This window comes from Lynx canadensis, chromosome D4, assembly GCF_007474595.2.
Source record: "Lynx canadensis isolate LIC74 chromosome D4, mLynCan4.pri.v2, whole genome shotgun sequence".
Lineage (NCBI taxonomy): Eukaryota > Metazoa > Chordata > Mammalia > Carnivora > Felidae > Lynx > Lynx canadensis.
Genome location: NC_044315.2, coordinates 40,272,125 through 40,298,903, shown reverse-complemented (window position 1 = coordinate 40,298,903; position 26,779 = coordinate 40,272,125). Strand labels below are relative to the sequence as shown.

General features: G+C 41.4%; 1 protein-coding gene across 1 annotated transcript in view; it reads left to right on the top strand.

Annotated features, from left to right (window-relative positions):
- TTC39B (tetratricopeptide repeat domain 39B) overlaps positions 1-26,779 on the top strand; it is a 124,898-nt gene that overhangs the window by 21,837 nt on the left and 76,282 nt on the right. The window contains 1 exon segment of the mRNA XM_030292952.1: positions 11,292-11,326. Within this exon segment, the coding sequence (XP_030148812.1) occupies positions 11,292-11,326 (35 nt within the window).

Below are 26,779 nucleotides of genomic sequence, written 5' to 3'. Positions count from 1 at the left end.
AACTTTACATACAGCTTATGTAATTCTTTCAACCCCACATGTTTGGTATTATTGCTATTCCCATTTTACAATGATGAATATGAATCTTAGTGAATCTAAGTCGCTCCCTTATGGCCACACATAGTTAATAAGTGATGGACTCTGTACAGCTCATATTCTTAGCATTACTTCCCTCTTCAGTTTAAAGCTTAAGGCTTTGGGTTTTGGTAAATTACCCCTACCATTTTATAGATTTTTCACATCTGTGTCTTACTCTACCTTCAAAATATCCAATTGGACAGGTAAGGAAATTTGATGTTTCATCCAGTTGTGTAAATATAGGCAAACTTTTTTTGGCGAAAGGCCAGATAGTATTTTCAGCTTTGTAGATCATTTGGTTTCACTTGCAACTACTCAGCTGTGAAGTTGTAACAGGAAAGCAGCCATACACAATTTGTAAATGATTGAGTGTGGTAGCGTTCCAATAAAACTTTATTTACAAAAATAGGCGGCAGGCTGGATTTGGTGCATGGGTTTGCTGTGGTGGCCTGATCTGTTTGGGGACACCAGGACATGTCAGCCAGAGGGAGGTAGAACCAGGTTTCTTCGTGCCAAGGGTTGTGCTACCCAACTGCCCTGGCTGCAGCAAACCGTGCCACTCACCAGTGCCTTTAGGAGATACAAGTCCCAATGATAATAGCGGTTATGACTAATGTTTTGTATGCAGTCATTGTTGTACATGCTTTCGCTGTGTCATTTAATCCATGGACAATCCAGTGAGGTGGGAAACTGAGGCACAAAGAAGGACGATAGCTTGCCCAAGGCCCCAAAGCTAGTGTGTGGAGAAAGCGGGATTTGAACCTCTTGAGCTCAAGTACTCCTTCCTCCTCTCTCATGAATTTTGGGTTTTCTTAGTTTGAGGGCTCCTTCGAAGCCTTACTCGTCAGGAGCTGCCTCTTCTGAGTACTTATCTTAAGTGACAAGATTCTGTGGCCTACTTTTAAGGCATTTTACGTAAAAAAATTTTTTTTTTTAATCTTTTTTAAAATACTTATTTTTGAGAGCGAGACAGAGCATGAGTGGGAGAGGGGCAGAGAGAGACGGAGACCCAGAATCTGAAGGAGGCTCCGGGCTCTGAGCTGTCATGTCAGCACAGGGCCCTATGTGGGGCTCGAACTCAGGAGCTGTGAGATCATGACCTGAGCTGAAGTTGTACATTTAACTCACTGAGCCCCCCTGGTGCCCCTTAAGGCATCTACTTTGGAGCAGAGCTACACAGGAGATGCTAACTCTGCCATAGCTGGGAAATTTGGGGGTCCAGCAAGATGATGTAAGAGGTTTCATTTTGCTCATCCGTAGGCTGCCCTTGAGACTTTTCAGCTGTAGAAACACTTTAATGATAAGAAAAAACATTGTTTATTATGGTCTGTGATCTCAGTTAAATCTCACAACAGTGCTATAAGTGAAGTGGTATTATAACGATTGTACAGATGGAAAAACTGAGGCTTAGCTATGGGATATTGGGTACATTAATTAAATCTCTTGGTCTTAGTTTCCTCATTTGGATGTAGTAATAGTCTTATTTCACAGGGTTGTTATGAAGATTAAATGAGCTAATGCACGTCAAGGATTTAGATCAGTGCTTGGCACTTGGTGTTGTTACCTGTTGTTATGAGAACACAGTAGAGGTGAACTGCTCACTTTTTATGATTGTCTGTAAATTAGAAATAAGCATCCAAGAGCCCAGTGTGGTGCCTGGATGTTGGTAAATGGAATTGACAGTTATTTCTTCATAGGAAGAAGCTGTGGTTTCTGTGTCCCTTTTAATTTTAAAGTACCTCTGCTAGTGATGGTCTCAAAATGAGACAGTTGAAAATGTCAAAACTCAGCCTTTTGGTTCTGTTTGCCGCTGTTTGTTTTGTGTAAAATTATTCCTTTGCACAAATCGCATGTCCTAAATATTATCCTGTTGACAGTAGATCCGGTGGGGTTTGCACCAGAGGACTGGAGCACTTGACATGTTAAGTGGTTAGCAAGGTTCCTTTTACAGCCGTAAAAATAGTAGCTGAGTAGACGGTGTACAGGCAAGTAAAATAATTTCCTCATTTATGTTAAATAAATTTAATAATACACAGTTGTGAAAAACATATTTTGCTTATGTCCTCTTAATTGCACACATACACCACTCCTCTATGAGAGTCTATCCAAAGTCATGTGTACTCTGTCATATAATGGTAATTTACAGGATTTGTTCAGTGTAAATTTTGACTATATACACAGTTTTCCCCTTGAATGCTCACCTTAGAGTTTAACCCCTGTCTTAGCTGTAACTCAGCTCCATAGTTCTAATAAAATGCAGAAAAGGAACTTCTTTTCCCCCTTCATAAGGTTAGCTGTTTCTGTTTTGTTTTGTTTTGTTTTTTTGGTAACACCCTCATCCATGTGTTGGAAAACTAGAGCCATGCTGTCCAGTTCAGTTGTTGTTTGTGAGAGTGACATCTGGTGGTTTCTTTTTAATTCTCATCATGGTTTCTCTGTGCTTGGCTAGAAGTTCTTAGAAATTCCAGAGAATCATTGTGTGAGTCACTTTGCTTGATACTTAACACACTAACTAGCTATTGAGTTAGTGCCACTGAATCGTCTCAAACTTTGAAAAGCCCGGCATTCCTTTTAGATGCAGTCTCTCTGACTGCCAGCCTTCCCTGAGGGATTTTATTTTAGCATGTATAATGGATGAACAGCTGCCTTATTGGGGAAGATTTCTGTTTAATTCACAGAAGCTAGGATTTTGAGTAAGGGATGATATCTGTGCCATCATCTCTGCCTTACTCATGAGGAAGCTTGAACCCTGAGAGGTTGGGTGTATTGGCCAAAGTCACACTGTGTTGGCCAAGGTCACTCTGCTCCCCAGTGAGCTGAGGTCCTGAGCTCTGTGCCCTTAAGTTATGTTAATCATGTCGGGTAACACACTGAATTACTGAATTAAGAAGGATCTGGGCATCAAAGGAGATGAGGTGAAGGCATTTTAAGATGGGAGAAGTAAAGGCAGTTAACATTTTTGAGCACCTATTTGCTATAGATATTCCCAGATACATTTTTTTTTGTCTCTCTTCCAAAAGAGGGTGCAGAATCTTTAGCGTGACAGGGTTATCGAGGAAATCCAGGGAGGGATCCCAGTCTGTCTCTATGAGTCTGCTGATTCATTCCATATCTGAGAATTTAGTATCCTGTGGCATTGTATTTATTGATTCTGTGTTGAGTTGGACCTGTACGTGCATTATCTCGCTAGCATCCTTGCAACGGTTCTGGGCAGGTGATTGGAATCCCCATTCTACAGGTGGGGAAGTGGAAGGATTGAAAGGGTGAGAACAAGCCCAAATGTAACTTCCAGGCCTAAATGTGTGTTTTCCACCTTACTGTGGTGGAAATGTACTACATTGCCCCTGTGATGCTTGAGTGAATCATTGAATAAAACCTTACTCATCGACATGTAAGAGTTGTTAAGTGAAAATGTGCTTAATTTATTTTTGTGTTCCAAGTAATTCTTCCTATGGAATTGTTACTCTATATCCCAGTTTTCACCATCAGATCTATGATTTTTGGTAAATGTGAAACTTAAAAAAAAAAGGACAGAACTTGTGGGGTAGTATCAGAGTACTTTTTTGGCATGAGAGGAACGGAGAGCCATATTAATTGACCATATTAACTGTACTCAGTGTGAGACTATTTTCAATGTCAGGTGACAAATGTGTAAAAAAAAACCTTTTAAGGCCCAACTTTTTTTTCTTCTGGCAGCTCATTTATTGTTTGTATTATTAAAATTTTTAAAAACTCTATTTTTGAATAATCTTTGAAAACCTACAATTTTTTACTTTGTGTATCCCCCCAAATCAAGTTTTACAAACCTTCTGGGTAGGTTCAGAAGGTGAACTCTGTCGTGTTGTTGTTGTTGTTGTTGTTTTTTAATCTGTTCTATTTGAGAATTATGTTCATAGTCTGGTCTTCTGAAACGATGGGTAGGTCACATTTTGTTCGCTGCAAAGGCCAGGTGGGAACTTGGAATATGAGTGTGTGTATGGGCCCCAATTGCTTTCCTTCTCTTTGATGAAGAGCCCTGTGGGTCAGATAAGGTTTCACAGAGAACTTGCTTTGATGTTAATCCTCTAATGCGAGTGTGAGTGGTGGTTGCGCCCTTCGTACCCAGTAAACGGGATGCTGAAGCTGGGCTTTACATTTGGCTTCAGGGGGTTTCAGGGCATCTCCGCTCCCTCACACAATATGAAATTATAAAAAATGTAGCCTTGCATATAAAACACAGCTGGCTGTAACCCTCAGAATCCAATGGGGGAGTTTAAATGCTCTGGCAGGCTATGGGCTCCTCTTTGAGCCTGACAAAGGTAAGGAGAGAAATGGATAGCAAGTGTGAGCAGAATGAAAAATTATTGCTGGGAGATGAGCCCAGGGTTTATATGTTTTTTTAAAAAAGGTCTTTGCCCAGCCTTTCTTCTAAAAGTCACCTCATTAACACCCCAAAAAGATGTTTTTTTAGTGAATTAACCCTAATTTAGAAAAATCAATGCTTTGTTGATGTTATAGTGGGCAATGATGTCACTTCAGTTTATGTATTTCTCATATGATTCCTGTAGCAATGTGCCCCTTCTCCTTTCATGTGTGAAAAGATGTACATCTAATACCTGAGAAATCCTGGTACACCACTACGATAATGATAAATTCTAACATCTGATGTCAGTCCTGTGTCCCATTTTGAACATCTTGTTTTTTAATTAAGTTAAATTAAATTCTATTTTAATCCGTATAGTTTACATACAGTATTATATTAGTTTTAGGTGTACAATATAGTGATTCAACAACCATTTTGAATATCTTAATTCTCTTCATACTCATTTTGAATATCATTCAGGGGTGAATATCAGGCCCAGGAATGTTTGTGGTCCTTGGGATCCCAATATCTGTGGCTATAAATCCCTGCCCTAGTCCCAGAGGAGGTTGGGCCATCCTTATCATGTCTCATCTCCCTGGGAATGGTCCAGATGTGCTTTAGAGCCAGGGGCAGAATCTGTGACCTGTCAGAGTTGTTGGCAGCTCTGGGGTTCTTTGAGTCCATGGTACCAAACACACAGCGTCATTGGTCAATAGAATGGAACATTGGGTGAAAGCTCCAGTGAGGAGGGTCTGGTATTATGGGGTGGGGGGTGGGGGGCTCCCACTGAGGAGGAAGGTGTCTACAGAGCCCCATCAAACCTTGTCATCCCTCTCTGAAGAACAGCAGCTCGATGAGAACAGGGTAGCATCAGCTCACAGACCGGTGAAGTCATCCGTATGAGAGAAGGAAAAATGGTGGAAGAGGCAGAGGAGGAGGAAGAGGTAAGGGAGAGAGGGAGAGACCTAGAGAAGTGACTCAGCCTTTTGGATTTGTGGTATCTAGTTTTCATTTCCATCATGTTTCTTCCTACTTCTTGGAGTAATAGTTGCCACGCACTCCTTTTCACACTGCAAAATGAAGTAAAATTCAGATGGAGAGTCTTGAAAGGTTGTAAATCCGTTTGGGCTCTTTGGAAGTTAATATAGAGTATTTACATTACTACTTTTAATAGCTTATTTGGCTATTAAAATAAGCCAAATAAGGCTTAAACACTAGGGATCAACAGAATGTAAACCTTTTCATTAGTATCTTCATTATTTAAGATTCTTAAATGGACATTTGTTAAGAACTTGCTGCTACTTACATGCACTTGCATGCATTTTTGCTACCCAGAATATGACAAATATAACAAATTAAGATGAAAATTGCTTAAAAAGCCTTAGTAGTTGATGTAGCACCCCCAGCAACCCCCTCCACGCCCCCCCCCCCAACACTCTGTTCCCATGAGCAGGGTTCTCCATCTGAGGACAGGGGGAAAGTTTCAGGCTCCCCACCCAGCAGGAGCAGGCCCGGGAGTGCTAGCCTTGCCTCCAGAAGGCCCTCCAGGGAATCCTTCATGTACAGAGTCAGTCCATTTGCTAAATTGCAAAATGAAACCGCTCAAGGTAAGGACCTTTCCTCTCCAGACAAGGGTACTCAGCCAGCCAGTCAGCCAACGGTTATTTGCTAAGAGTCGGTGAAGTGCAAAGTACCGTGCTAGGTTCTAAAGCGGATTTAAAAGCAGTGTGATGGCCCTTGACTCCAGCCAGGGAGGCAAGATAGGCTCTGGGAAGAGCCAGGTACCGTGTTGAGGCAATGTGTGATCAGGAGCCAGGTGTGGCTCACGTAAGTGTTTGTTACACTACACCCAAGGGTAATTGCTCCTTAAGGTTCGCCCAGCGTGGCCATGGGGGAGGCAAATGAGGTAGCCTTCAAGGAAGAAACTAAACACAGGCGCTTTCTGTGAGCACATCATGTTTGTCAGCGGGGTGATCTTTCCTCTCTTAACTGTCATTAAACTTGAAGGACTCTGGATGCTTTCCTGACTGTATGCGTTTCAGCTGGGGTCCACCTCGTGAGCCTACCCAGGCCTGGGAAGTTTAAGGGAAACAGCTTGTGGTGATCACTGGGGGAATAAAAACCAGCTCTGGAGAAGCACTGGGAAGTTGGTGGTGAGTGGAGAAGCAGAGAGACTACAGGTAGAGCAGTCTCATTGCACTCGGTGGAGAATATATGCGAGCGTACTTGGTGCTTGGGTGGGAGGCCATTGATGATAAGCAGTCTGTGCAGACCTAGTGCCAGACCTGGGATCTAGATGGGAGTCCACAGAGGAAAGGAGCTCCTGAGGCAGAGGCAGGGGAGGGACAATTTGAAGTGGATGTTGGGACCTAGAGAGAAAGAAGGAAAAAGAAGCCATTGGCCCCTGGGTATGTGCTGCGGGAGGTACGGGAGACTTCTCTGACTTCTGTCTTCTCCCCCGTGGAATCCACATCAGTTTCCCCAGGGATCTAGGAGACCGTATTTGCAGGTACCTAGGGAGAGAGTGTGTTGTCAGTGTTCACGTCAAAGTATAATTTCCACAAATTACAAATATAATTCCCAGAATGATATAAAATGAACGTGTCAAAAGTTTTATTTGACCCATCTGTGGAGGAAACCACTGGGATGGTAAACTGATTAAAAGAATATTTGTGGAACTGGGTATTTATAAAGCAATGTTAGATTAAGATTACTAGGTTATACATAAAACTGGGTAGTATCCTACAGGGTAGTAAAACTATAGTCTTTAAGGTTTTACTACCACTCAGAAATCTAGAAGTTAACATGTAACTTCACGGTATTTGAGTTCTAATCAGATAGTAAATAGCAAAGTCAAACACAAGTATATTCTCCTAGAGAATGAGCTAATCCCTGGGAGGGCCTGCTCAACCATGTTGCTGTATGACCTTGAGAAGATATGCTGTCCCCTCCTCTCCCACCCCCTTGCAACTTCTGCCCAGGTGCCTTAATATCAAGTTGTGGATGGTTTTAACAGTAAAGAAATACTTTGGAGTTAAAGATCTGAGCTTGAATCCCAATTCCTTTACTTACCAGCTGTGTCATATGGGTCAGGTAATTACCTATGATTTACCCCGATTTACTTGATGTAAATTGGGAGGAGCAAGTGAGATAACTTTTGTAAAATGCCTGGCACATGATATGTGCTCAATCTTAGTTCTCTTTACCCTTCCTCTTTTCCAAATGAAAACATTTCACCTTTTGTCTGGCCTTCATAGAGCTCTCTCTCTCTCCTTCTCTCCCTCTCTCCCTGTCTTTCCTCTCTTTCCTCTAGTTTATTAGAATAGTACTCTAGAACTCTGGTGCATTTTCTCCATTCCTAATAGAGATATTCTATTCAATTTTCATTATTCATCTAAATGGAAAAAAAATTGAAATTAACGTTCTTTTTTTCTTTTTAAAAAAAAAATTTTTTTTTCAACGTTTATTTATTTTTGGGACAGAGAGAGACAGAGCATGAACGGGGGAGGGGCAGAGAGAGAGGGAGACACAGAATCGGAAACAGGCTCCAGGCTCTGAGCCATCAGCCCAGAGCCTGATGCGGGGCTCAAACTCACGGACCGTGAGATCGTGACCTGGCTGAAGTCGGACGCTTAACCGACTGCGCCACCCAGGCGCCCCTTTTCTTTTTTTTAATTAAAAAAATTTCCACAGCTTCTGGGGTGCCTGGGTGGTGCAGTTGGCTAAGTGTCCGACTTTTGATTTCAGGTCAGGTCACGATCTCACAGTTTGTGAGTTCGAGCCCCACATCGGCCTCTGCACTGATGGTGCAGATCCTGCTTGGGATTCTGTCTCTCTTTCTTTCTGCCCCTCCCCTGCTTGTGCTCTCTCACACACACGTGTTCTCTCTCTCTCTCTCTCTCTCAAATAAACTAAATTTCCACAGCTTCTGTGTTGAGATGTAGGTAACATTTAGCATTTTGTCAGTTTAAAGTATATAATGCAGAGATGTGACATATGTACATTTGTGAAATGATTACCATAATAAGGTTAGTTAACGCATCCACCACCTCACCGAGTTATGCTTTTCTCTGTGCTGGTGAGAACTTTTAAGATCTTTTCTCCTAGCAACTTCCAGATACACAAGGCAGTATCGTTAACTATGGCCCCATGTTGTACAGCGTCCTTTATTTAAAAGTATCTTTTTTTCAACGTTTATTTTTGGGACAGCGAGAGACAGAGCATGAACGGGGGAGGGGCAGAGAGAGAGGGAGACACAGAATCGGAAACAGGCTCCAGGCTCTGAGCCATCAGCCCAGAGCCTGACTCGGGGCTCGAACTCACGGACCGTGAGATCGTGACCTGGCTGAAGTCGGACGCTTAACCGACTGCGCCACCCAGGCGCCCCAGCGTCCTTTATTTAGAGAACGCTCTGCTTATGACAAAATGGAGAGATGTTACTTAAGTGAAGATGATTTCTTGTGTGAGATTCTTATTTTTTCTTCTTCTGAGGGAGTATTTCTTGCATAAGACTAAAAGCCTCGTCTCCTTTTAAACTGAGAGCTGGCTCCCTGAGTTGTCCTTCCTTAAGGAACTCGGGAAGTCTTTCAGTGTGTGCTGCGTGCCCTGCTTTGGGTTGAGGTTCATGAGCAGGGGACAGTGCGCGGTAGCCTTCCAGGCATGTGATCTCTATGTTCCCCCTTCCTTGGCTAAAATCGGCCCAGGTGGGGTTGACAACACCAGACGGACTGTGAGCTGGTATCTGGTACAGGCAGTGGACCATCACAGCCGGATTGGTGTTCCTGGAGAGCAGAGTTTCTCCCTTCTCCACGGTGTCTTGATGATAGCGGTGTGCTGACAGGTGAGACGTTGTGCTGTGATTCAAAATGACAACATCTGTGATACCAACAGCCTCCACAGACTTTTGATTTGGAGAAAGGAGTCTGCTTCTAAATGGGGATTTTTTAATGGAGGCCAGAGAAGCTTCTTTTTACTTCTGGCTTAGGTGCCTTTGCTTCAGGACTAGTTCATTTCTCTTCTGGTAGTTAATTGATGAGCTTCCACTTTTGCTCCAGGAGAGTGTGGTTAAGTTTGACTTGCCGTTGACTCTACCTCCCTCCCAATGTGGATTAGCGGGTTGGGGAATCCAGAGTCTGACCTTCTGCCACTACTTGCAACGTTGCATCTTCTTAGTATTTACACGTTTTCCCCCCCCTTTCCTGCCTAAATGTAGAGCTCAGGTAGCCCTCTTTCCTCATTTCTGCATCAGAGCTCTAAATGAGGTGATGTGATCAGTGCCTTGACAGTCCGAACTCCGTTTACGCACTCGTTAGGCAACATGTATTTATTGAGCAGCTACTGTGCCAAGCCCTGGTGATTTTTCTGTAGACGTGATAAATAAGAACCTGCCTTGATGGAGGCAGGCTGTAACCAAGTAAGTAAACAAAATGATCGCAGATTATGATAAATGTAATGCATGAAATAAATCAGATGATGAGAAACTATGAGCTGCTATTCTTAGTAATTTTAATCAGGGTCATTAGAGACAGTCTCTTTGTGAGCTGAAAACTGAAGGATGGGAATGCGTCAGCCACAGGAAGAGTTGAGCAAAGGGCCTTCTGGGAAGGAGAGAGCAATGAAGAGAGATGTAGGAGGGGTTTGGCTTGTTCAAGGACCACAAAGACAGGCCTGCACATGAAATGGAGGGAGCCAGGGTGCAGGTGGGTAGAGAGGTGGCCAGAGGGAGGTAGAGTTGCTCAAGGCTCTGTTGATCATGGGAAGGAGTTTGGTTGATTCTAAGTACAATAAAGCTTGTAAAAAGGTCTATGACAGTGGAATGGCAAGAGCTAATTAAAGGAAGAGAAAGAAAAGAATATAGTTGTGTGGAGGCTCGATTGGTGGGTATCAAGTGTAGGAGTGGGGAGACCAGTGAAGTCCTTGTGCTCGGATTATGGTGATGGTGGCATGGATGCAGGGAGAAAGATGCTTTGACAATTGGACTAGAGGGCACCTGGGTGGCTCAGTCCATTAAACATGCGACCCTTGATTTTGGCTCAGGTCATGATCTCACGGTTCATGAGATTGAGCCCCAAGTCGGGCTCTGTGCTGACAGCGTGGAGCCTGCTTGGGATTCTCTCTCTTCCTCTCTCTCTCTGCCCCTCCCTGGCTTGCTCTCTCTCTCAGAATAAATAAGTGAACTTAAAAAAGAAAATTGGACTGGGTTATGTTGGGTCCCACGTATTTGGATGAGGAGCCTGATTTGATTTTTGTAAGCTTTATATGTATGTACATTTGTGAGTGGATGTGTATTTGTGAGTGTGTGTGTATGACTGAGTTTATGAGTGTGTTAGTGTGTATGAGTGTGAGGTGTGTGTGTGTGTGTACACACCTGCACTTGGGTTTTTCTCCTGTTGTAGCTTTTGGACGGGCAGACCAGTGGCATGAAGGAAAGGGCTGTCTTTTGTGGACACATTAACTGGGGGGAGAAAAGGTGATGGCAGGAAGACTAGCTAGAAGGTTCATGAAGCTAGATGTGAAAGGAAGGTCCGGGGGATGCTAACAGCCACGGAGCAAGAAAAGACGAAATTGGGCAAGTCCAGTTTGTTTTATTCTGCGTGTGGTATGAATGAGACTGAGGAAGGAGACACAACACCGTTAAAGAAATCACACTCTTCAAACTGGTCCCATTTGATTGCTAGTTTTACTAGTCTTAATTATTTAAAAAAAAGATTAACCCTTACCTAAATTCAGTTGCTTGATTTCTCTAGAAGACAGTCCCTTAGTGGGAGTTGAGTGACTCTACTTCATCCCATCCCAGCCACCCGCCGCCCCTGCATATACACACATAGTCTTGATTCTTGAGAAATTCACTGTATTTTTTGTTCCCCTCCAGGACATCTTTGAAGATGCATTGGAAACCATCTCTATGTAAGTAGTAACACAATAAGAAGTATGTAGTAAATAAAACTGGACGGTTTTCTTATATAAAATGTAAATATTTCATTCTGACTTTTTTGGGGGAGTTGTGACTACTGCCAGAAAGCAATACTTCTCTGTAATTCAAGAGTTAGGATGTATTTATTAATACTTAAGAAAGGATCTGTCTAGGGGCGCCTGGGTGGCTCAGTCAGTTAAGTGCCTGACTTCGGCTCAGGTCATGATCTCACAGTTCGTGATTTCAAGCCCCACATCGGGCTCTGTACTGACAGCTCAGAGCCTGGAGGCTGCTTTGGAGTCTGTGTCTCCCTCTCTGTCTCTCTGACCCTCCTCAGCTCACACTGTCTGTCTCTCTCAAAAATAAATAAACATTAAAAAAAAAAAAAGGATCTGTCTAAAGTTACTAACAAGTATATTTTTGAGTATTATTTCTTATAACCTTAATTAAACTAAAATAAAAAATTGTTTTCCAAAAAATTTAATTTTGTTTATACCTAACCTTTTATATCTTGTCCATATTTTTTTTACACTAGTAACCTCATATTGCAGAATTTTGCTTTTGGTTTGCACTTAATTTTATTGCAAGCATTTCCTGTAAGTTTACATAGTTTTTGTAATGATTTTATATGATATCCTATTAGATCACGTTGAACACCACAATTACTCATTTCTCCACTGTTAGACATTTAGATTATTAACCAATTTAAAAACTTAAAACTAGGTAATGAATATTTTCATGTATTTCGCTTTGTCATATTGTTGAATTACCTGCAAAGATTCTGTGAAGATTAACTTCACAGATGTAGGATTACTGGATTACAAGGGATGGAGATTTTTATTGCTCTTTATACAATATATTTCAAATTGCCTTTCTGCATTAATCAGCTCGGGCCACCGTAACAAAGCAACACCGTAACAAAGCAGCTCGGGTGGCTTACACAATAGAAATGTATTTTCTCGTAGCTCTGGAGGCTGGAAGTCTGAGCTCAGGGTGCCGACACAGTCAGGTTCCAGTGAGAACACTCTTGGCTCGTAGGTGGCTGCTTTCTCTTGATGTCTTCACACAACAGACAGACAGACAGACGTCTCCTATATAAGTACTAATCCCATCATGAGAGTACTGCTCTCAGGACCCCGTATACACCTAATTTTCTCCCATAGGCCTCATCTGCAAACACCATCACGTTGGAGGTAAGGGCTTCAACAGCTGCATTTGGGGGACACAGTTTAGTCCATAGCACTTTCAAAAGGGTTTTATCAGTTTATGTGGCCACCAATACTGTGTAAGTGAAGCGGTTTCTTTTGACTAGACTTTCCATAGAGCATCACCACCACTGGGTACTGTTTGAAATGGTTTTGTTAGTCAGATAATATCTAATTGCTTACGTTTTTAAACTTTTTCTTTAGTGCTCGCTTCGGCAGCACATATACTAAAGTTTTTCTTTATTACCATTGTTCACGTTGCAGTTCCTTTTATATGAATTCTAGTTTTCTTTTTTTTTTTTTTTTTTAATTTTTTTTTTTTTCAACGTTTATTTATTTTTGGGACAGAGAGAGACAGAGCATGAACGGGGGAGGGGCAGAGAGAGAGGGAGACACAGATTCGGAAACAGGCTCCAGGCTCTGAGCCGTCAGCCCAGAGCCTGACGCGGGGCTCGAACTCCCGGACCGCGAGATCGTGACCTGGCTGAAGTCGGACGCTTAACCGACTGCGCCACCCAGGCGCCCCATGAATTCTAGTTTTCTTTTACATGCTTAACTTTTTTTTCTCACTGTTTCTCTTATGTAACTTATGACCTGTAAAACATATATACTCTTCAATTTTCTGTTATATTTGCTTCACGTATCTCCCCAGTTGTTTTTTCTTTATGTTAGTTATACATTTTTTATGTTGTCCAAATGTTTTAATGTTTATATTGTTGAATGTTTGTTTATGTGGTTTAAAAAGAAAAAAACTGAATTGTGATTAGGACTGAAAAAAATAACCTCTTTATTTTGGAACAATTACTGTGAAGATGGTACAGAGAATATTTGAAAATGACTTGAATTAGTTGTAAATGTATATTGCAAATTCTAGAGCAACCACTAAAAAAAAAAGAGATATATGTAAGAAAGGAGATAAAGTGAAATCATATAAAATAATTAAAATCACAGAAGGCAGAAAAAGAGTAAAAAACAAAAATGGGAACAAAGAACAAGGGCAACAAATAGGAAACCAAAGAATACGGTAGGTATTAATCCAACTGTATCAATAATCACTTTGAGTATCAGTGGTGTATGTATGCCAATTAAAAGACCAAGATTGCCAGCATGGATCGAAAAGTATGTATCAATGACTTTAAACATAAAGACTCATCTAGATTAAAAGTAAATGGATGGAGGGACACCTGGGCGGCTTAGCTGGTTTAGCATCTGACTTCGGCTCAGATCATGATCTCACGTTTCGTGGGTTCAAGCTTGGTGTTGGGCTCTGAGCTGACAGCTTGGAGCCTGGAGCCTGCTTTAGATTCTGTGTCTGTCTGCCTCTCTCTCTCTCTCTCTCTCCCCCACTTGTTCTCTCTCTTTCTCTCTCTCTCAAAAATAAATAAACATTAAAACAAAGTAAATGGATAGAGAAAAATATACCATGCTGACTCTAATCAAAAGAAAGCAGGAGTAGCTCTATTAATTTCAGACAGAACAGGCTTCAAAGTAAGGAAAGTTATTAGAGATAAAGGACATTACATAATGATAGAAGGATCCATTCTCCAGGAAGACATAACTGTTCTTTTTTTTTTTTTTAATTTTTTTAAATGTTTATTTCTTTTTCTTTTTTTTTAAATTTTTTTTTTTTTTAGTGTTTATTTATAATTGACAGAGAGAGACAGAGCATGAGTGGGAGAGGAGCAGAGAGAGAGGTTAGACACAGAATCTAAAGCAGGCTCCAGGCTCTGAACGGTCAGCACAGAGCCTGATGCGGGGCTTGAACTCACGGACAGCAAGATCATGACCTGAGCCGAAGTCGGACGCTCAACCGACTGAGCCACCCAGGTGCCCTAAATGTTTATTTATTTTTGAGAGAGACAGAGACAGAATGCGAGTGGGTCAGGGACAGAGAGAGAGGGAGACACAGAATCCAGAGCAGGCTCCAGGCTCTGAGCTGTCAGCACAGAGCCCGATGTGGGGCTCGAACTCAAACTGTGAGATCGTGACCTGAGCCGAAGTCAGATGCTCAACCGACTGAGCCACCCAGGCGCCCCAGCATAACCGTTCTTAATGCGTGTGTATGCATCTAACAACAGAGCATCAAAGTACATGAGGCAAAAACTAACAGATGCGGCTGTTATCGTAATTGATGACTTCAACGCACTTCTCAGAAATGGACAGATCCAGCTGGCTGAAAATGAGTAAGGAAATAGTTGAACTAAAAACAAAAAGCAAACAAAAACCCCTGAACTTAACCCAACTGTATTGAATTTAGAACCCTGCGTCGTGCCAACCCTAAAATTGCTAACCTACCCTTCCAACACCATTTGCTGTCTGTGAAAGAAAGAAAATTTATGTATGATGCTTCCTTTGTGAAATAGTAAATTCATTAGAATAATGGTGCTCTGTTTCTGGGCTTTCTGTTTTGTTCCTTTGATCTGTATGTCCGTGTTTGCATAAAAATTATTCATTCAACTGTTTCAGGTGTTTCATTGTTAGTATGACTGGTTCTTAGAACAGCAGTATCCCAACAATGACCCTGTGATGGAGATGTTTTTGATTCGTCGCTATCAGAAACGTTTTGTGTACTTTTAAAACGTGTGTGTGTGTGTGTGTGTGTGTGTGTGTGTGTGTGTGTGTGGCTGCTCCTACTGTCAACTGTGTTATAATTTTTCACATCCTGAAAACAATAGTTTTTTTTTTAATGTTTTTATTAATTTATTTTTAATTAATGAGCATGAGCAGGGGAGGGGCATAGAGAGAGGGAGACACAGAATCTAAAGCAGGCTCGAGGCTCTGAGCTGTCAGCACAGAGCCTCACAAGGGGTTCGAACTCACGGACTGCGAGATCATGACCTGAGCTGAAGTCGGACGCTCCACCGACGGAGCTACCCAGGGGCCCCTGAAAACAATAGGTTTTTTTTTTTTTTTTTTTAACACTACCTCACTTCCTAAGTTTCTCACATTTTATTTTCCATTCATTGCCTCTTTCAGGCTCTTTTCAGCTCTATACATCTGCCATCATTTCCTGTTTCTTTTTTTTCTGAGAGAGAGAGAGAGAGAGAGAGAGAGAGAGAGAGAGAGAGAGAGAATGAATATCTCAAGGAGGCTCCGCGCCCAGCACAGAGCCCGACACAGGGCTTAATCTTGCAACTGTGAGATCATGACCTGAAATCAAGAGTCAGACACTTAGCCACCCGTACACCCTTCTTTTTTCTTTTAATTTTTACTTCCCTGTCCTGCTCACGTTAGCAAACTTGCAGGTTTAACCATTTTAGAATTTATCTTGTTCTTTTAGATTTCTGATCTGCATTGTTTCTTGTGTCCCTTAAGACTGTCTCTTTAAAAAAAAAAAAGACTGTCTCTTTAACAGTTTTGTGTTTCCTTTTCAATGTTGCCAAAATGTCCCTCCCTGGTACATGTTCTTGTAAGTAGCAACATATTATAGTAATGTATCACCAAATGCATTATACTAATACAGTACATTATCTCATAGAGAGCCTCACCTCCTTGACATAGAGACCAAAGCCAGAATGCGTAGCCATAGTAGATATTAGAGTTCACGTTCTAATAATCTTGCCTTTTGCTTGTAGTAGTGGCCTCTATCCAGAGTCTGTTTATAATTAATTTTTACCTGATTCTAATAAATTTTGCTTTTTGGCATAATTTTGCCAGAGCTCTGGAAGGTGTTGTGAGGGGGGTGGTTTAGAAGTCAGTTTGTTGATAGTGACAAAAAATGGCAGTGAAAGGAGAAAGAAAATATGGCATATGGTCATGGAACTCCAAAGCACAGCCACCTGGTTTTACTTTGTTTAGGTATTCAAAACGAGATGTCCCTTTCTGGAGAGACGGGCCCTCAGATTTGGTGGGCTAACCTGAGCTTCATTCCCAGCCTGCCACTTACTGCCTGAGAGGCCTTGGACTAGCTTCTCTGAGTGTCAGTTTCTTTCATTCTTGCCTACATTTATTGGGAAGATAAAATAAAATTCATTTAAATGTGGTAATGGGAGTAAAGCACATAGTAGGTGCTCACTAAATATTGGTACCTTACTATTTCCCCCATCCTCAACCCTGATTTGCTGTTCAGTCTCCAGTGAGAAAATCATGTTCATAATTCTGTCTCTGAGACATTGGGAAAAGGTTAAATTTAATCTAGTACATTCCATTTAAAAAGGTGGAGTGTCACATATTGGGTCACATATGTTAAGGAAATTTTAGAATGAGTAGAAATGTTTTAAAATGACATTTTCAGAGTTAGTAGGATATACTTCATTCACAGGGAAACCTCACTTGGATGGATCCTTTTATTTCCTCAACATAGAGTGTGGTGTTTCTGTACCCAGGTCTCTTGCGTTACTCATCTTTTTTGAAATAAAAAAAAAAATACTGCAGAAGTAGTCCATTATTCAATCCTTTTCTTTTAGCAGATTATTTCCCCTGTGATTACAAATATGAGTTAATTGCAAACAATTCTTCAATTTTTTTTGTATGTGAACTTTTAGTTATTTCAGTTTTTCTTGAATTTGTGATGCCATGACATTCCTTCTGTGACCTTCTAGCCGTTAAGCTCAGTAGAGCTCTTTTTCCGCCTGCTGAGTGAACCACATGTTTTGTTTTATGTTTCTAGTGCTAACAGTGATGCTTCAACTTCTCTGTAGCAAGAGATGGTCCCCATGCCAACCTGATGATTAATTTATTCCTGTGAATATTTTTGCCCGAATTTCCAGTGAATAGACGCAGGCTAAGAGATGAGAGAGGCCTTCAATCATTTCCACAAAAGAAAACTATTTTCTGCTCTCCTTTTCTGCTTAATGGATTTACCACCACAGACTTAGATTTTCCTACTTCCGAATCTTTGTGGTAACAACTGTGTTATTTTAACTGACTCTGTTGGGAAGTTACTAGGTTTGCAGACTGTTAGATCATACAAACATCTCCACCGTTTAGAACTGAAGGGAAAATGAGAGGCTTTTTTTCCCCTTTGACTGTTAGTGACACATCAAAGAGGTCCTTTTTAAAAATTAGAATTGTGGGGGCGCCTGTGTGGCTCGGTTGGTTAAGCGTCCGACTTCGGCTCAGGTCATGATCTCACGGTCTGTGAGTTCGAGCCCCGCGTTGGGCTCTGTGCTGACTGCTCAGAGCCTGGAGCCTGTTTCAGATTCTGTGTCTCCCTCTCTCTCTGCCCCTCCCTGCTCATGCTCTGTCTCTCTCTGTCTCAAAAATAAATAAACGTTAAAAAAAAATAAAAATTAGAATTGTGTATCAACTTTCCGACCTGCTGGGCGTAAGGAGCTGACCTCTCAGGGAGGGACTGTCAGTTAGACCCATGTTCTGATCTATAGGGATATGCCAGGGGTTTAGCCGTGCTGCAGTCTCTCGCCTCCTGATTGAACAGTTCCCTGCTGGCATGTGCCTCGTGGTTCTCTGATGACCAGCATTCTTCTCTCCCAGTGTTGGTGCACAGCTGTCATCTCTGACAGTACAGTGGTGGGTGCAAGAAGGGTCTGTGTGTAAATTGACTGCGATGTGGCACGTGAAGAATAAATAGAATGTTTCAGGTTCCAGAAGAGAGCGAGAGCTAGCTCTCTTCTGGTTGGGAGGTGGAAGCCTGGCACTGGCGTTGAGTTTCGAGGGATGCCAGGGTTACCTGACACACCTGTGAACACAACGAGGTCGGGTCACCGAGGATCCCTGGCCTCTGTCAAGTGGAGACCGTGGATGAACCACATGGGATCACTGCGACTTGGTAGTGTTTTTGATGAACCTCCTTCTCATAAAAACCACTAGTGGGCAATGAAACAACCGTCTGATTAACTGGAGGGCCCAGGTCAGGTACTAGTTAATTAAGACTTTCTTTTTTATTCAGAGACGGTGAGAACAGGTGCAGGTTTAATATGTTCTCAGCAGTGATCTATTATATTCCATAGCATCATATTACCTTTCTGAATTTATCCTTACCTAGAAATCTGTATGTGTTGAATCGAGTCCTGAGACCGTGTGATGCAGTGGCGATGGATGTGTTTATGTGCAAGAACTGTGAATTTATCCTTACCTCCAGACATTGAAGTAGGCAGACATTTTTAACCAAGTGGTAAGAAGCTTATGGTGGAAATAAAAATATTCTGTAGCATAGCATTTTAAGGGACTTTTTCCTTCTTCCTTCTTTACACCTTTTCTTTTGAACTGTAAATTGTAGATTATAATGAGATAAAGTTTTTAAGCCCATTTTTTTTTTTTTATGAGGTTGGATCCACTAATTATTATACAATAGTTTGCTCTGTTTTAAGGTCATTTTGGGTGAAAGTCAGCAAATGCTAGCTGCAGAACATCTAGTTAATGTTTTTCTTCATAGTGGTTAAATTATAAATAGTAACTCCAGGCAGAGTCGGATTTCCTTTCGTTTTTCTCTGAGTTTGTTTGGCCCAACTCTCCCATCCTGGTGATCTAATTATTGCTCAGATTGGGAGAGGGACTCTTTCCATACCCCCACACCTGGTTTTTTTCAACCAGGTTGACTATTACCTTATTAGATTTAAGATGGCATTTATGTCGTTATCTTATATGCCACTGAGGAAGAAAACACAAGAATTTTACAGGAGACCTTGCATAAGGGAAGGAAAAATAAACCTGTAATGCAGGAGGACATGGTAAGGGAAATTGTGTATTTCAATTTTGGTACTAGGTAGGGAGGGAAAAGAAAAACCTCTCATGAGATTCTCTGCCCGGATCATTTCTTTTTTAAACAGCCCCATTACAATGCTAATTTATATCCCATAAAATTCCTGTTTTAAGTATATAACTCAATTAAGTGTCGTATAATTATAGAAGTATACCACCATCATTATAATCTAATTGTAAAGCACTTTATATAACCTGAATAGACACCTGTGCCCCCTTTACAGTCACGGCGCATTCCTGCCCCCACACCTAGGCAATCACTAATTTCTGTCTCTAGATTTGTCTCTATAGATGCTTCATATAAACAGAATCACACAATACATGTTCTTTGGTGTTTGGATTTTGAAACTCCTTCGTGTTGTACCATGTCAGTATTTCATTCTTTTTTATGGCCGAATAATACTCAGATGTATGGATATTCCCTGTATTGTTTATCCATTCATAGGTTGATGGACATTCAGATTGTTTCTAGTTGTTGGCTACAGTAAATAATGCTGCCATGAATAACTGTGTACAAGTCTCTTGTGGACGTGTTTTTGCAGTTCTCTGGCATGACTATCTAGGAGTGGAATTGATGGGTTCTGTGGTATGCCCGTGTTTACCTTTTTAACGCTCTTAATTTGAATAGCAAGCTAGTTTGTGGTCTGAATATTAGTTATCAGTGTGGCCCAAACGACTTCAAGCAGGTAATTTCATTTTAAGTGGATCAGGTTGGTGGTGCCCTCAAGGGATTGGCCGAAGCAAATGTACATCCTCTCCCTGAGAACCTTGATCTAGGCCAGTCAGAGCTGCTGTTGCGTCAGCAGGGTGGCTCAGTCAGTTAAGCACCTGACTCTGGGTTTCGGCTCAGGTCATGATCTCATGGTTTGTGGGTTTGAGCCCCGTGTCCGGCTGTGTGCTGAGTGTGGAGCCCGCTTGGGATTCTCTCTCCCTCTTTCTCTGTTGCTCCCCCACTCATTCTCTCTCTCACTCTCTCTCTCAATAAATAAATAAACTTACAGAAAAATTTTTTGAAATAGTTACTGTCAATTTTTAAAAAAAATTTTTTTTTTTCAACGTTTATTTATTTTTGGGACAGAGAGAGACAGAGCATGAACGGGGGAGGGGCAGAGAGAGAGGGAGACACAGAATCGGAAACAGGCTCCAAGCTCCGAGCCATCAGCCCCGAGCCTGACGCGGGGCTCGAACTCACGGACCGCGAGATCGTGACCTGGCTGAAGTCGGACGCTTAACCGACTGCGCCACCCAGGCGCCCCAGTTACTGTCAATTTTAAGATGCATCCTGGTTTCAGGCATATTATGTGATGAAAATTTATGTGTCAGAGTTAATGAAATACAATAAATGGAAATAAAATTCCCCCCAGAAGCCCAGACTGAACAGTATCCTTAGTGTCTTCCCCCTGTGTTGTTACTACTTGAATTGCCCTTCTTTGCATTTTCTTTTGTACTCTTAGGTGTCCTTTAATGTTCTGTTATTATATTGGGAACTTCCAAGATGAGTGTATATGTACATTTTAAGTTAAGGTACATATATTCTTTTTTTTTTTTTTAATGTTTATTTATTTTTGAGAGAGAGAGACAGAGCATGAGTGGGGGGAGGGGCAGAGAGAGAGGGAGACACAGAATCCAAAGCAGGCTCCAGGCTCTGAGCTGTCAGCACAGAGCCCGATGTGGGGCTCGAACCCACGAACCATGAGATCATGACCTGAGCTGAAGTTGGATGCTTAACCGACTGAGCCACCCAGGTGCCCCCAAGGTACATATATTCTGTAAAAGCTCCCTTTCACTCTGAGGAGGATTGACAGGATGTCATAGCTTAAAGGAAAGCTTCTTAAGCATCCCTTTGGTCCATTTGTCTTCATCTTACCAAGGAGGCCCAGGGGCCAGGGGAAGACTTGGTGTTCTTGATGGCAGAATGACTGAATGATGAACCCCTGTGGTTGCCACTGTGGTTGCCCCTTCCGCAGACTCAGTAACCTTTCTGTCACTCAAGCCAGCTAGCAATGCCCAGGTTGTGTTTGAAAGCCAGAGGCACACTGCTCCCAGTGCTGAGTTCCTCACCTCCTTCATCAGTGCCCTTCTCGACATGGCAACTGCTCTGTGATGCTCTGTCTGGGACTATTTTGATAGTTGTAACGGGTAATAGGTCCAGTCATTGCTTATGTGATCCCTCGGATATTTCACAGACACCTTAGTTTACGTGTTGCAGACTGAACTCGTGATAGTCACCTGCCTTCTCCATCCGAAACCTTCTCCTCTCCTTGTCTCCTATCTTCTTTCACTTGGTCAAGCCAGATACTTGGGAGACATCTTTGATTCCTTCTCTTTCCCGTAACTTCCATGATTCCAGGTCTGATGATGTCTACCTCCAAATTTATTTCCCGTCTGTTCACCCCTTGCTCCCTCTCCTTTCTGTTTCATTAGCTCGAGGTAGTCTCAGGTTTGCCTGAATTACTTTAAGAGCCTCCTGCTGTGTTTTCTTGCTTCCCTTATTCTCTGTCCTTCCGCCTTCCCAACTACACTCCGCTCATTCTCCACACAGTGGCCAAAGTTACCTGGTTTTTAAAAGAAATGAATTTCAAACAAAGTGGAGAGGATAGTAAACTGAACTCACCTGTGTTCATCACGTACCTTTAACAGTTGTGAACCCAAGGCCAATTTATTTCATCTCTAATCCACCCCTGGGTTATTTGGAATCATATTCTAGACATTATCACTTATTTCTACTTTTAAGTATCCCAGTATGTACTTCCTAAAAACAAAGATGTTCTCTTACATAATTATTGTTAGGATTTTAAGTCAGGAAATTAACGTTGATACAGAACTGTTGTCTAATCTGTATGCCTTATATGGTATCCTTTAATTGACATTTTAGTACATAAGGTAAAAGTTAGGTCTCTTTTTAAAAGCATCATGAGACTATTGTCTCACCTAAAAAAACTGACTATTCATTGAAGATACTGTCAGTGTTCAGATTTCCCTAACAGCATGTTTGTTTGAATTGGGACAGAGTGATCCTTTTAGACATGAAATGGTATGATGTCACTCCCTTGCTAAGCATCCGTCCATGAGTGTACATGTCTCTGAGGATGAAGCGCCCAGTCTGCCTCAGTCCACAAGGCTTGACGTGGTCAGGCCGCCACACACAGATGGAAACCTGGTCCAGGGCAACCCTTGCCCTCATTCACTGCCTTCTAGCCACAAGCCCCTTTCCAGTTTTAGACTGAGCAAGCCCTCCACTGCCCTAGATTTGAGCTGGTGTCTCAGATTGGAGTGACTTCCTCCTAATCCTCCCTGGGCTTCCTCCTGGCCATCCTCAGTTGTCAGCTTGAATGTCTTCCTACCTTTCTTAATGACTCCAACTAAATAGGTTACTCCTCCCCCACTTCCCTGTTTTGTCATCCTGTTTGCCTCTCTCATTTCATTTGTCATGTTGTAGTTCATTGTTGCCTGCTTTCGACCGTCTGTTTCCTTTTTGACCTAAGTTCCATGAGGATGGGACTGGTCTGCTCTGCTCATCATGGTGTGCCCTGTACCCAACACCATGCTTGGCGTGTAGTAAATGCTCAATTTGTATTTGTTGATTTAATGAATTTCTTGAATTAATGTATTAATTGGAAAATGTAGATGAGTATTCAAAGTAGAATGCAAGGAGTTTTAGTGCATTAAAAAAATCCCGTCATCATTTATTGAGAACTTACCAGCTACTGGGCACAACGATAATTGCTGTAATCGTTCAGAGGGAGAGTGAGTTAAAGGAGTTTTGGGGATGTGTATGTTTCTTTTTTAATGATGATTAATTACAGCTGGTAGGTTGCTCAACCCAAATAAGTATATAATTAGGTAATGTCCAATTGTTTGGGCATAGTGAGCATTATCCAGGATGGTTGGTGTCTCTGCCATTTCTCAACTAGGGGCTGACTCACTTCTCATCTCAAGTGTATGTAAATGAGCTCAAAATGCTTAGGGGTATAGGGAGCTCGACTGCCTTTTGTTAACTTTCTACCATCTTTTATTTGCCTTGTTTTCTGATACCTTCATCCATCTCGATAAAAATAGCCTCCTAAAATGACTAATAAAACACTCAGAATGCAGATACTTGAGAGCTTTGCCTTTGAAAAAAAATTTTCAAGCGTTTATTTTTGAGAGAGAGAGAGAGAGAGTGAGCGAGCGAGCATGAACAGGGGAAGAACAGAGACAGAGGGAGACACAGAATCCAAAGCAGGCTCCAGGCTCAGAGCTGTCAGCACAGAGCCTGATGTGGGACTCAAACTCACAGACTGTGAGATCATGACCTGAGCAGAAGTTGGATGCTTAGGCACCCAGGTTCCCCGAGAACTTTGCCTTTTGAAATGTGTCAAACGTCTCCACTGCTTATGTGCTGAAAATTAATCAGTCTCTCTGGTTTTCCCTCTCTCCCCTTCTTCCCACTGTCATCTTTTTGTGTCGTCATGTTTGTAGAGCATCATGGGTAGAACTCCTCAAAGGGGGAGTGATATTTGCATTGGGTACATTTATGTATCATGTGCAATTGAGTATAATGTATGATACACATTTAATATACAGTCTAAAGGCTTAGCCACTAACAAATCTGAAGGTCTCTGAAACTGCTTAAACTGAAGAGGTTCTGGGGATTTGTGTATGATTTTTATTGTCATGTAAAGTGACTTTTGTGTTATTTATTTTATTTTTGTTGTCCAGAGTGAAAGTATTCAGATCAGCAGGGAGTATCTTTTTACCTGTAAGCAGAATGTTACAGCTAGAACTCAATGTGTTAAAGCTCCATGTAACTCTGATGAATTAACATTTTTTAGAGGCATACGTATAGTTTTATCTCCTCTGTAGGCAATACGGTTACGAGCTTTTAGTTTCTATTTTGGCAGTAAGAATGTTTTCTATAAGGGCAGCTTGACTTTATCTTTATGCAGTTAAAAAAAAACAAAACAAAACTGTGTGTGTGTGTGTTAAGTTCTATGTGTCAGATCCCCCATTTATTTAAGAGATTCTTTGTCATTTAAAGTTTGCCTGCAATTTAAAAGAAATTACACTAATAACATATTATTTGCTTTGATTAAAATAATTCTGTGTACTTACTACAAGAAAATTAATTCCAAGATCAACTGTTTAAAGCATGTCTATTTTGAAAGAGCATTTGGAATGTCCCAGTGCAATTTTATTGTTTAGATACATAGATGGATTCCTATATTTTCAGAACTTAGTCACTAATATAGTATAAGGATGCATTTTCAGACAAGTCAGTGTAAGTAAAAAAATTATTCTGTAATGTATGTCTTTAACCCATGAAGGCATTTACTTGAATGCATTTTATAAAACAGCAACGTGTAAAGTGGATATAATGTGACCTACACGTCAGTTAATTAATGTACAATGTCACATTGGGAGCACGGCTGTTTTTGTAAAACCAGTGTTGCTGACAATTATAAGAAATTCTGATGCAACTATTTTCATGCTGCCTCACAATGGCTACTTCAAGACATAAAAGCATTTTTCAAAAAAGTGAAAAAGTAAAGAAGACATTTAGTTAACTCTCACAGATATTTGAGAAATAAAGAGCAGCTGCTACCCTTGACTGTTTCCCCATTTTCCCATTTCCAGGATGTACCTCATCAGACCAAGGATAAGGGGAACATGCCTGGTTTGGATAACTTAACAAATGTTTGCCAAGCACATTCTCTACATTAGGCTGTTGGTTAGTTTGTGCGGTCAGACTCGATGTAGGGAACATGGCTATAGGTGGGGGCGTCCAGGAAGTTTCCAGTCTCCCTCCTTCACATCATCTGTTCTCTGTCCGAGTTTTGGTGTTGATGCTAGTACAGAGGCTGAAGTATGGAGGGACATGGTGTGGGGACGTACATATAGGCTTAACATGGTTCTTCGTAATAAAGAAAAGCATTGGGGGTTTTATTTAACTATTCAAAGCAAGTGAGGGCAAGTGATTCTGTATTCTCTAGGTTGGAAAGTATGTTTTAAGCCTGACACCAATAGGAAAAGAGGGATAGTTTTGACCAATATGACAAAACCCTCATAAACTCAGTTAAAAGAGAATTAACTGGGAAAATATTTTGAGCGTATATGGAAGAGGGTTAATCCCAAAAAAACAAAACAAGAAAGAAAACACTTTGATGGCACACATTGCAGAGGGATGTTACTGAAACAGAAGAAATACAGGTCTTCAAGGCTACTGTGTTTGTTTTCTGTGGCTACTGTAACACTCTAGGTACTGTAACCACAAACAGTGGTTTAAACAATACATGTTTATTTTCTTAGAGTTCTGCAGGTCAGAAGTCTGAAATGGCTTCTCACTGAATCAAACCCATGGTATGGCCATGACTCTGCTCCCTTGAGAGACTCCAGGAGAGAATCCATTTTATCGCCTACGTCCAGCCTCTATGGGTGCATTTCTTGTGTCACTTGGCTCACGGTCCTTTCCTCCAACTTGAAAGTCAGCTATTTTCAAATTGCTCTGCTTTCAACAGTCACAACATCTGCCTTCTATGTCAGATAGATCTCTGCCTCCCTGTTACAAAGATATGTGTGATTGCTTTTGGAGCACTCTCGGTTAATCCAGGATAATCTCCCCATCTGAAGATCTTTAATTTCATTACACCTGCAAAATCTCTTTTCTCATGTAAGGTAACATTCACAGGTTCTGGGGATTAGGACCTGGACATCTTTGGGGGCCATTATTGAGTTTAACACAGCTAAAAATAGCACATCTGGTTGAACAATACACACACCCAATTATTTTGGGTTTGGCTATCTGAACATGATGGGATTATAGGGTATTTATAATTTCCAAAAAAATCCCTTAGGGTCACCTGGGTGGCACAGTCAGTCGAGCGTCCGACTTTGGCTCGGGTCATGATCTCATGGTTCATGGGTTTGAGCCCCGCATCAGGTTCTCTGCTGTCAGTGCAGAGCCCACTTCAGAGCCTCTGTTCCCCTCTCTCTGTCCCTCGCCAACTTGTGTGCTCGCTTGCTCTCTCTCAGAAATAAGCAATGAAAACAAAGTTTAGGTTTACAGAAAAGTCAAGAGGATAGTACAGAGAATTTCCATATACCCTACACCCAGTTTTCTCCCATTAGTAACATCTCAACATTGGTATCATAACTTATTTTGATGAGTGAACCAGTGTTAATACAGTATCACTAACTAAAGTCCATACTTTATTCAGATTTACGGAGTTTTTACAAAATTGGTTGTGATGATTTTTCAGACTTTTCTTTCTTTTTGATGACCTTTGGCAGTTTTGAGGAGTATTTGCAGGATGGCCCGCATTGGAATTTGTTTGGTGGTTTTCTCATGGTGAAACTGGGGGGTTATGGATTTTTGGGAGGAGGACTACAGAGATAAAGTGTCATTTTTATCATTTTTATCATATCATTTCAAGGGTACATGCTATCAACATGATTTATCAGTATTGATGTTGACCTTGATCACCTAGAGAATGACATAATTTATTTGGATGGGTGGTGTTTTGTTTTTTTCCTTAGAATGCATCATTACAGTCATGTCAGATTCATGTCAAATTGTTATTTCTTCTCAAAGGAGTCTTTTAG